Genomic DNA, 12,321 nt, shown 5'->3' on the forward strand with positions numbered 1-12,321 from the left:
GTTTCAGAGGTGCTTATATAAGTCAAAGTTTACCATATTTATACTTTAAATAAGCAGCTTACTGTGTGTCCATTATACTGCAAGAAAGCTGTTTAAAAAAATAGTCAGAGATACACAATAGAATTACACTCCTAGAATTAATTTCTGAACATTGTATCGTCTGGGGTTTCTCTGCTGTGTTCCAGAGAATTAAAAGGCCGTAGCAATCGGGGTCCAGCCAGCAAAAGAGAAATCCCAGCAGGTGTTTACAACAGAGGGAAATGAATGCAGGGGACTGGAGGCATCACAGTGGGGAAGGCAAGCAGGTTGTGGTGAGACACCCCATGGATAAGCAGTAGTCAGAAGCCACTTCCATCCTCAGGAAGAGAGCCTGGGGCCACCAGTGGAAGATGGCACAAGGCAGCCCTTCCAGAGGGAGCCAGAGACACAGAAGAGTAGTAGCAGCTGGAAAGGCAGCCTTCTGGGGTCCCATCCCTGCTCTACAGAGAAGACCAGGGGAGGGTCAGGAGTGGCCCTTGGGACAGAGAGGCCCAGGTCTGACACAAGGATGTTTCAGGGGGAAAAAAGGGTTACAGAAGAAAAGTCGGTTCAGAAAACTCTATTAAAGCAAGTTAGCAGACTTCCCTACTGCTGGGCTTGTCAGGGCTTTAACATGCTCCTAGACGTGGAAATCTCAAAGAAAAGAATATGACATAAAGTGCTTCCACGTTCTTCCTCTGCAGAGCATTTGGGAAAAGTGTTCCATGAAACGCTACTTGGAAAATGCTGATCTAGCCCAATACTCACACTTTACAGACAAGGAAAGACTCAGAACTTCGGTTAAGTGGCTCGAACATGCTACTGTAAAAAGGGATAACACGAAGACTAGAGGCTTAAGCTTCCCGAATCTTAATCAGGTGCTCTTTCCTCAACTCTATACTGAAGAGGCCTTCAGCACTTTCTAGCACCATCAAGAAAACCAGCTACTTAACCATTCTAGTGAGCGATGCATCGTTTTGGTGGTAGAAGCTACCAGAATCCATGGAGATGTATACAATCTGCTGTTAGGTCAATGACAACCAAAGGCATACGGAAAACGAACAGATAGAAAATAGGGAAAAAATGCAATGGAGTTGCCAAATTTATTAATGGGAGGAAAAGAGAAGGGAAAAGCAAGAGGAGAGAGGGAGAAACTAAGCTCCAGTGGGTACCACCTGCATCCCCACAGCTATGCTGGCTTCCACATCTTAGAGTGATGACATGTATGTGCATGTATAACAATAGAGACAAACAACCTCAATTAAGTAGATGAAATAAGTGAGGTGCCAGATTTGTGGGACAAGTTCCCAAAGCTGGTATTAGGGGATCCTGCCCTAAACAGACCCCATAAAAATGCAAAGGTCTGTTCCATGGACCTCGGGGAAAATGCAACTCTCCAAATATCTTCAACTGAAGACACCTGTGTCTTCCTCAATTTAACCTCCATAATCTTAGCCCCACCCTTCGGTATCATTTCACTTCTGGCGTGATTAAACTTCTATCCCACCAGACAGAGAGCTAGTTAAACCACAGCGCATACCAAGTCAGGTGTTAGAGAACAAAGCCGAATTTCTCAAATCCACCGATCTGGCCCTGGTCCCAAGCTCCTCTTTTTGAGAGGTTTCATCTCTGCAGGGATGTAGGGGAAATAAAGGAGGTTATTTAGCTAGAATTCAGTGAGAAGACATCCCAATAACACGCAGAGCTGACACAAGGAGACCTGGGGAGAATTCACGAAGTGTCTCACCTGTACAGTATTTGTCAAGAAATGCTCACAAGTTCCCAAACTACCTCAAATGAATTGCTAACTATTTGTTCAACAGCACTCTTTAGGGTTACCATGTTCCTTGTTTACATTATTGCATCTTCTCATTTATTCACCATTAATTTGTGTAGCCCTTTCTCACAGAAAACAGTTCAAAGCAAATGTGCCTCACCCACAAAGACCTCTGGTTTACGGAGTCTCTATTAATTTAATTTTAATCTGATCTAAACAGTCTCTCCTGAGGAAACCTTTTCAAGTCCCCGATCCTGCCACTAAGGCCATGAAAAGGTATTTTTGTGAGTTTTTCAATGCAGTAATCAAACTAAGTTTTAACAATATATTTTCTTCCTTTCTGAAAACTTTAACCCCTCTCCCAACAACCTCCCAAATTTTAATAATTTACAAGCACAGAATTCCTCTAATTCTTGTTCATTCTTCAGGCCTCTTTCTTTCACTCGCCCAAATCCCGCCAAGCATGGATCAAACAGGGCACAAGCCAGGGAGAAATTTAATCGCTCATATCTCTGCCTGAGGGATTGTCTAGGTACTATGGTGACAGACACCTCACTGAAAGTATGTGGGCGAAAAAAGATTTTTAAACTCCTAGACTTAAAAAAAAAAAACGAGAGAGAGATTTCTAATGGATTTGGTGTCAACACACGGAAGCACAAAATAAGGCCTACGTAGTCAGTCAAAATTACTTGTACACTGATGGGGTAAAGCAGCAGAAACAAAATATTGTTCAGCAAAGGTATTTTGTTTCCCTTCCCCCAAACTCTGCATATTTTGAATCTTAGGATTTTTACCGATTAGCTTTTCTGGCTGAAAGTACAGTTTCTCCTCAGAAGATTTTTAGGGCAGTGAGAACTACTCTGTATGGTACCATAATGATGGATACATGTCAGTAGACATTCATCCAAAGCCACAGAATGTCCGACACCAAGAGTGAGCTGTAATGCAAACTACGGACTTTGAGTGATAATGATGTGACCGTGCAGGTTCACTGACTGTAACAAACGTACCACCCTGGTGGGGAATGGTGATCCCAGGAGGAGCTGTGCACATGCGGAGGCCTGGGGTTATGTGGGAACTCTGAGCTTTTCACTCAATTTTACTGTAGACTTAAACTACTCTAAAAAGTAAAGTGTATTTTTTTTTAATGCACAGTTTCTCTGCTAATTTATCCTGATAGAGTGTTCGATAAAATTTGCAAAACCAGTAAAACTTTCAGTCCTTCACTGTGTAGTTTACAAGGCTCTGTCTTTAGAATATTTCAACTCGTAGACTGAAAGGCGGGGTGGGGGAGAGAAAGTAAACTGTCTCAGAGATTCAGCAAGGCCGATTATAAAAATCTCCCGGCCTCATCAGCACGGGTGATGCAGTCAGTTCATGCTCTGCTGAAACACGAGTCAATTTTCTGCCAGCCCATGTTCATGAACAGGAAACCAACAAGACTGTAAACACAGGAATAACAACAGGCGCAGATGTTTAAAGCTGGAAGTTACATTCTGGACAAGGTGAAAAGGGTAAGTGGTAGGAGAGTCATAATAAGGCTGTCGGCGGATATCAAAGGGCAGTGTGGAGAGGGCTCCTGGGCAGTGCTTTCTGCCTGCTGTGAAGCCACCCGGCTCCTCCCCCCTCGGAGCTCTCAGATGATGAGAAAACAATCTGAACATAAAATCAGCACTACAGAGCAAGGACATTTCAGGCGTAGGACAATCCCCGAACTATCTGGCAGGATCAGGAACCAAGGGCGTGTGCCCATAAACCCAAGAGCCAGGAAGGCTCTCCCACTCAGAACCAGAACCTCATTCTGCAAAAATGTCTGAAGGGGAGTCTTCGACCCAGTCATCTGGGACTGGGTTGGAGATAACAGGACCGTGGGGACCCATCCAGGAATTACCTGATGCAATTTAGATAGCATCTCTATTATGGACCCAATCTCTTTAATAATGGATATGGGCAGGGCAGGAAGAGAATCAGTGCCTGCGGACATCAGCAGAACAATGCCGCTCAGGGCAGCATGGTTTTCAACTCAGTTTTGGAGCAGAAAACAATTCTTTAAGGTCAATGGTCCTTCGACATACCAAAGAGGGGGATATTTTTAGAGATGCACAGTCTTTTTCTTTTCTAAAAGCAGAGTTCTAGGAGAGAATGCTATCCAGTAAGAGAAAACCCACAAAATTCCAGATTTGGGCTCCCCATCTCTTGCCGTGGGCTGTGGTCTTGCATGCTTTTATAATTTCTCCTGAATTATCCACTCACACCTGACCAACAACTCGATAGCCCTATTCCTCTGATGCATTAGGCTCTCTCTGTGGTTCTGCTGGTTGTTCCTCAGCCTTAAGACGTACCAGCAGCGAGGAAGAAACGGTTCTGAGTACATCTAACAGATGTAACTGCAAACACAACAGAAAACATGATATGCAAGAACCTTTTCAAGCTGTAAACTCTAGGACCCATGGATAACACAAACGGACCAATCATCCCCAACTGCCTATTGATAGAGGAAACCCAACTTAAAAAACAGGTTGTCCGTTGCTGGCCATGTTCCTTCAGAAAAACAACAGTCATGGAAGGTAGCTGTGTGATCCCAGCCAGCTCCAGAGTCTAACTTCATAAGGAGACTGAAATAACTACATATTTACAGTGGAAAGAGTAATTGCAGAGAACAATATTTTCAAAACACTAGTAAACTGTGCCAAAAAATCCAACCTGCTTCAGTGCACTACAATGTCTTATTTCTAAAGCTTGGGGTGGGGAGGATAAATTAGGAGTTTGGGATTAACATATACATGGCTACTATATATAAAATAGATAAACAAGGACCTACTGTAGAGCACAGGGAACTATAGCCAATATCTCTTAATAACCTACCAGGGAAAAGAATCTGCAAAAGAATCGATATATATGTGTAACTGAATCACTCTGCTGTACATCTGAAACTAACACAACATTCAATTAAAAAAAATTTTTAGATAAAAACACAAAAAATTAAAATAAATAAAAAGCATTTTTAAAAATAGCTTGTGGGGGAAGACATACAGGGATAACTCTGCAGCTCCAAGAATTTCTGGCGCGCACAAAAACTCTAGAGGTTGATATGGCCCTGGTTCTTTAGTAACTAATTTGTGTGAAAACGGGAATGGCTTTCCTTCTCCTTGACATACTTGTCACCACTTTCATACATTCCAGGTAGGACTGGGACCGTTTTCTGGTCCCAAGTTTCTGGAGGGCAAGAGGTGGAGGAAGGGGGAGCCAGGAAGTAAGAGTATTATGAGAAAATGTGCTTGAATAAGAGCAACTCGGCTGTCATGATGAAAACAGAAATGAAGGCAACGGAACACGCCAGCTCTTCATGGGGAACACAAAAGGGGAGGAGAAGATGCCACCTGCCCACCCTATCAGCCCCTGGGTGATGACGGCCGCTCAGCCAGGACACTATGTCGCCTTCCTAGGTTGCGGCAGGGTAGGGTAATGGCCTGGGGAGGGTCGGGGAGAAAGGTTAATGGAACACAGCTGTTTACACTCATGGGATTCTGCAAAGGACTCACATCTTAGGAAGTATCTATGTTGGTTTCTACCCCTTTCACTCAGATACTTACGGAAGCTTAGTCTAGTCAGGAATGCAATGATCCGATTAAAATACTGCCTACTTTCCTTCCTACTGCTGGAGGGGCCGAAGGTGGTGATGTGACAAATTCAGACAAGAGGAGAGGCTTGTCCTTATTCAGAATAAGGCTCCAAATGGAAAAGTTAAGAGAAAACTGCAAGGGGTGGGGTGGGAGGAACTGGGACATTGGGATTACATATACACACTATTGATGCTATGTATAAAACGGACAACTGAGGGGAGCATACTGTGCAGCACAGGGAACCCTACTTACCGCACTGTGGTGATGTACATGGGAGGGAAACCCAAAAGGGAGAGGATTGAAAAGAAAAAGAAAACTGCAAAGGCTTTATATTAAGGAAAGAAGAGCATTCCATGGAATAATTCATTTTTAAATACAGAATGGGAAACATTAGAGGACTGACTTGAGAAAAAAATTACACAAAGCTGGTTAATTACCCAAGAAATTGTATTCGCTTTGCTTTGCTTTCCTTTCCTAACTCAGCTTCATAAACAGATGAGGGAGAGGCAAAGATGAGAGAGCAGTTGGTTATCTGAGAGTTTGCTGTCCTACCTTCGATATCCAGTATTCACCCTCCCACTGCCGTATCCAAGGAAAATACTGATGTGAAACCCAACATTTAAAGTAGCTAAACTCTGAAGACACAGTGATGAAACAATTACATGCTGAAGAAAGTGCTGAACTTTGGGTTTTTTTCACTTACACAGATGTTTATATCACTAGGAATCCTTCCTCCATGCTAATCAGAGGTAAGCTCTCAAGTAAAGGAACCAAGAATGATTCAGCACATTTCAAAAGGATTTCTACCCATTCTTAGAAGGACAAGCAGAGGAAACACCATCCAAGGTCTAAACAATGATATCTGCTTGCCCTTTGATCCGAGTTGAAGAACACTTTGTACAACTTTTTTTGTTGAAATACCACTGAATCTCACATTTACTATTTGAAATCTCTTCAGGAGACTATCTACTCCTTCTCTGAGCCACACAATTGCAACCAAATTCTCCAAACTATTTTTGCTGTGAATAGCTTGCAGGCACAGGTTTCTTTTCTGCTAACAAAAATCTTCCTAAGTACAGGCAGCTTAAATGAAAAATAGGACCACTGATCCTGTGAGAAAAAGACAATACAGTGTATCTAGTTACAAATCCAAGGAGGGAGTATTCCATTTTTCTTCTACAAATTGTTTCCCGAGAGTAATTTTGTTCAGAAGATTGCCAGTATTTTCAGTACAATAAGTTTCTTGTTACTTGTACTAACACACGCTGATTCCTTTTTCTGACCATAGCTTGAGTGTTTTATTTCATTGTATCCTACCATCTGCAGATCAACACCTCATTAATTTAAAATAAATGAAGTCTGAAATGCAGAGATTTAATGAAACCTTCGCACTACTCTCAAATGTAATGCGTATTACAAATTAATATACATATGGGTAACTAATAAAGGGGTATATTCATAAAGCATGATATATACATCCAGATATCATGAATCTCAATGTCCTAAATGTCTTCACTTACCTCAAATGTTTTACTTAATAAAAATCAGGTATACCATTTGTAAATGATCTAAATAAAACATCAGATATACCCTTCCAGGTTAGTGAAATATGAATTGTGAATGAATGTGTCTACTTTCATTCATTCAATCTTGATTAAGCACCTTCTGTACACTCGGCATTATGTTAGGAACTTAAGTTACAACAGTGGATAAGCCTGGTTGCTTTTCGAGGCTGACATCCTAGAGGGGTGACAAACAAATGAGTAAGCAAATTTTAAAAGAAAAAAAATACTCCTTGTGATAAGTGCAACCAAGGAAATCAACAGGGTGCAGTGATGGTACATAAGTGGGTGAGGGTGAGAGCAGGGCCAGTTTCTATGGAGTGGTGAGAGAAGGCTGCTTCTACAAAGGTGAATTTTAAGCTAAGACCTGAGCTATTTCAGGATATTTCTCCAAGGTCACCAAATAGGCAGGCTTGCGTATCAGGCTGCCAAGACACTTTTTAGCATTAGAAAACAAGTAGAAAATGGCATGTGTGGCCCACATTGAATGCAGGTTCACGAGTGCACCAAGCTTGCCCAGCGGGCACTCTGCACACCAGCCGGTTAGGACAAAGGAGGTTACACATCCCCAGACCACTCACCCAGAGAGGGTCTAAAACCGTCAACATAAACAGCAGTGGGCCAGTCAAATGACCAGCCTTTGGGATATGCAAGAGAAATGTATCCTGTTGATTCATACTTCCTCATAACCACTCTGACGGACAAGGCTCAAAGCATTTTCAATGTATTTCATGAGTAAGTTACTCCCCCGTCCCAGGGAAGAAGGATGTTTACAACTATGTAACATATTCCCTTATTTCAGTCTGTAACTTACCTAACTCAGTAGATACAAGAATACTTTAAAACCCATGCTGTAGCCTCTTTCTATAGGTTTTTAGAGTCATGTAAAGCCGTAGCTAACACGCCATTGAGACAGAGTAAGAAACCTGTGGAATTCTCCCAGCGTCCGTATTTAGAGAATCCACATTGCTAAGCAATTACTTCCTTCAAATGAACTGTCCTTATGCTCAGAGCTATGATAATCAGATTTTATCACATTTTTAGCCTCTCATTATGAAATCCCCCTTTCCTACTGCTAAATGGATTAAGATTAAATGGACTGCTTCGCTGACAGGTGGCATAGCTTGTGACTTGGATTCTACTTACCTGGAAGTGACTGTCTCCTCTAATCACCCATGTGGAGTCCAGGATTGGACCTACAGATATTTATAACTTGCAGTCAGAAAGCCCAGTGGTATGATAGGAGGGGCATGGGACAGAATCCCCTACCCAGCAATCTTTCTCCTTCCATATCAGCCTGTCCCGGGCCTGAAATGACCCTACTGTTGAGTTCTCTTGGCATTTTTCAGTGCTGTTCTTTTGAATCTTTACAAATCTTTCTGAAAAATGAAAATATCCCTAACGAGATACTAGGTTAAACCATCGCTTTAGCAGGATTAGTTGACAACTAGCCTCAAGCAGTGCGACTCAGGAGCAGTGCCCACCTGTAGACCCGGAAAGGTCAGAAAAGCAAGGAGTGGGGAGAATTTGGAGGTCACTAAACACAGTAAATGTCACCATACTTTACTCAAGCTAATTCTCACAATTTCAAACACCAGCGGTTCCCAAACACCACTGGAATCACCTGGGGAATCTTTAAAAACGCTGATACCTGGCTTCCACCTCACACGTTAACTACTGATACGGGTACCACCTGGGCATCTGGACTTCAAAAGCCCCCAGGTAATTCTCATGTATAGCAATGTTTGGGAGCCACTGACATAGGAAGCATTGCTCTTAATTGCTTTCTGGGATGCTCTGATTTCCTTCAGACATCAGGTTCTCCCACACCAGTGTTTCTTGACCACGGCAACACATTAGAAAAACCTAAGGCAAAAAAAAAAAAAAAGCCAGAAACTCACCAGCTTAAGATTCTGACTTAACTGCTCTAAGGAGAAGCCCAGCATCTTACTTCTTTCCGTGCCCCAGGTGATGCTAATGGTCAGTCAAGGTCGAGAACCCTGTTGTAAAGCCTAGGGACCGTTTTCTGGAGACTATAATATGATTGTCCCTGGAGGAGCCAGGAGTGCCATTCTCCCCACTTTGTTCAGGTTGGGACTCTACCCCCGAAAGGCAGTAACACATTTCCCCAAGGCTGTGGGGAAACTTGGGGGAGGGCAGCGATGGGTGGAATTTACTAAGCCAGGAGCAGCAGAAATGTTAGAATAAGGAAAAGCACTGGTCCCTCTCCTCCCGCCCACGCTCCCCACCCCCCAAACTTTACTGACTGGCATGAGAATTTCCTTAGAATACTTCTTGGAGGTGGCTCAACCCTGGATTCTGTCCCAACACACTGTGACATTTCCTGTCCAATCAGAAACCCTGGCACTGCAAGAAGCAAGACTGGCCGGCCTGGAGACTCCACTCCCTGTGCCATGAGTCTCCCAGGAGGATTTCTGCACCACCTGGATGTCAATCGTCCTGCTCTATATCCTCCCAGACCTCGTCCCTCAGCCCCACTTCTCCTTCCTTCCCCCAACGCTCACCGGAGTTGAGAATCATCTCCTAGACATACTTGTAAAAGATTCGCTTCAAGTTTTTACATGGGAATCATTCAAGTAAATAATGTCCTTAAAAGACGGACGTCTTCGACGTGGCTTGGAGACGTGGGTGCTACTTTGCTAAGTATCTGCTAACCCACTTTGGGGCCCGGCCAGAGCCACGCGTCTCGCAGCGGAAAGGAAGTCCGCGGAGACCCTCCCCACCGCGCGGCTGCGCCCACTTGGGGCGTGGCTACTGCGCCCCGTTTCTCCCCGCAGAGAACGCGTCCCCTACATCGCTTTGTCTACGCTAAGCTGAGTCAGTTTATGAATGAAGAGTAGCACAGACCGGAGGCACTGATTCTGGAAAAAGTCTTCCTTACACCGTTCTCATTAACAGATGAGAAAACTCAAGGCGGTAAAGGCTCTGTGACTCCGTCCGGGTTTGCCACAGAACATTTGTGGCTGAGCCCGATTTAGCCGCCCTTGAATTTCCATTCTGTTGCCTGGCAACCGGTTCAGACCAGCTCAGGGCCCAACCCCGGCCCCCAACCCGCACCCTTTCCCTGCCCGTGCAGTTGGAGCCTCACTGATCAAAAGTTCGGCCTTCTGGGGCACTGGCCAAAGGCATGTGAGCGAAGGCACTGGGCGGGTGACCCCAACTGGGCTCGGGGTCGGGCCCCAAACCCGCGCAAGCCCCGCCTGGCCGGGACTGGCGCGCCTTCCGCGGTCCTTTCGGGACCTCCTCCTGCATCCCTCCTCCCCCAATTCCGTGAATACCACTAAACGCAATCATGTCAAGTTTCCAGAGTTCTCAGCTGCTCTCGGAGTCTCCAGAGTCCCGGTGGGAAAACTGGCACTCAGAGCGTTAAGGATGCAGAACCAAAACAGGAGGAGAAAGTGCTGAAGAGCTTTCTCCTTCCCAGCTGGCTCCACTCGGGCCGGACTTCGCTGCCACAGTCGGGCTGGCGTGGCCCGAGCCGGGCACCAACGGGAAAAGCGCGGACTGTGCTCCGGCAGCTCACGGAGACGCGCCAGCCAGCGCCGCTCTCGGGACCCAGCGTCCCAGCCCGCCCGCCGCCGCAGCGCTCAACCCCGGCGAGGGGAGTGCACGTGCCGCCCCCGGCCGCGCAGGTGGCGGGAGGGCAACCGGCCCGTCCCCGCGTCCCCGCCGCGCCAGCCCGGCTCCCCAGCGCCAGGGGCTCCTCCACCCTCTCACTCCCCTCCCCGGGCCCGGGAGACTGGAAAGGGGGGACGGGGGGGGAATGATGCCGGTCGCTACGCTCCCCCAGATCCTCACCCAGGTTCACGAAGCTCATGACCATGTCGGCGTCGTTGAGGAAGGCGCTGTCCTGCGCGCTGGTCAGTGGAGACGCGCCGCCGCCGCCGGGTCCGGGGGCCAGGACGCTCCTGCTGCCGAGGGCCGCCTGCCGGGTCTGGGACGAGCCGGCCCCTCCTCGCGGCCCGGGCTGCCGCCTCTCCTCGTCGGAAGCCCCGTCCTCGTCGTCGGCGGCGGACAGGACGTTGTACAGGTCCAGCATGAAGAGGGGCGCAGATTTCAGCCGCCCGGGCGGGGGCTCCCCGCGAGGCTGCTGCGGCGGCGGCGGGGGCGGTGGGAGCGCAGGGGGCTGCGGCTGCTGGAGGCCGTGCAGGGGCCGGGGCCGGTGCGGGAGGCCCAGCACGGCGAGGATCTCCTTCTGCATCTCCCGCTTCTCGTGCGTCTTGAGCCTCCGGTAGAGGAAGCCCGAGGAGGAGGTCTGCGGCGGCGGCGGCGGCTGCTCCGCGGGGCCGGGGCGCCCGCCGTCCCCCAGCAGCGCGCCCCCGGCGGCGGGCAGGGGCGGGGGCCCGCAGCAGCCGCAGAGCAGTCCCCACCACCAGCACAGCCACGGCGCCCTCCGCCCCAGCATCCCCGCCGAGCCGGGCTGGCCCCGCGGGCCCCGCGAGGCGTGGAGCGGCGGAGCGAGGCCGGAGCGCGGCCGCGGTGGCCCTTGGGCGTGAAGAGCCCCGCCACCTCTCGGCGGGCTCGCTTCCCCTTCCTGGCCCTCAGTCCGTATCTCTCATGTTCGTCTGGGGTGCCCGCAGTTGCCCAGGCTGGAGGGGAGGAGGAGGGGGCGATCACCGGGAGGGCCGCTGGAGGGGCAGGGGGGGAGCCCCACGCTTCCGTGCAGGTCCCCGGAGGCGCAAGCTCCAGGCCAGGTGCGTCCGAGTCGGGGCCGCGCGGCAGCCGGCGCCCTGGCTCCTGGGCGGGTCACGGCGCAGTCTCTCCGAGGTCTGGCTGCCCGCGCACGTGCGCTGCCTTGCGCCCTCCGGGGCGGCTGGACGGACGGTGGGGCCGCTCACCAGCTGGGGAGGATGCCGGGCATCATCCCCGCGCACGCCTCTCGCCGGCTTGCACGGCCGCCGTGAAGTTCACCCCGCCGCAGGGCCCCGGCCGTGGCGGACTAGGCGTCCCAAGATGCCCACCTTCTCCGCGAGGCTTACACTTCCTTCTCCCTCTCACAAACTCCGCGCCCCCTCCGCCCTCGGGCACGGCACTGTCGCTCCCCCTCAAGATCTCGGCGCGCCGTTCCACTCCCCAAGCGGAGGCGGTGAGGCTCTTGCTTTCCGTTCCGTGCTCGTTCGGCTGCCCTGCAAACCCCGCTCGCAGAAGGGATGGGAGGGAAGTGGACCCTTGCGCGGAGCGGCGGCGTCGGCGCCGGAATTCGCAGGCTCCCGCCTCTCGGAGCCGCGCTCTCCGCAGCGGCCAACGTGGGCTTTCTGGTGCGCGTCTCGCTCAGGTACCGCACTCCAGCCCCCGGGTCTCCCCGCCCTCCTGGTAACGG

The 12,321-nt window shown here is 49.0% G+C and overlaps 1 protein-coding gene across 1 annotated transcript in view; it reads right to left on the reverse strand.

Moving 5' to 3' along the window:
* The window catches only part of BMP6 (bone morphogenetic protein 6), a 145,121-nt gene extending 133,715 nt beyond the window's left edge, over positions 1 to 11,406 (reverse strand). The window contains exon 1 of the mRNA XM_030881473.3: positions 10,800 to 11,406. Coding sequence (XP_030737333.1) covers positions 10,800 to 11,406 — 607 coding nt within the window. The remainder of the gene's footprint in view (positions 1 to 10,799) is intronic.
* Positions 11,407 to 12,321: the final 915 nt, after the last annotated feature.

This window comes from Globicephala melas, chromosome 11 (assembly GCF_963455315.2).
Source record: "Globicephala melas chromosome 11, mGloMel1.2, whole genome shotgun sequence".
Taxonomy (NCBI): Eukaryota; Metazoa; Chordata; class Mammalia; order Artiodactyla; family Delphinidae; genus Globicephala; species Globicephala melas.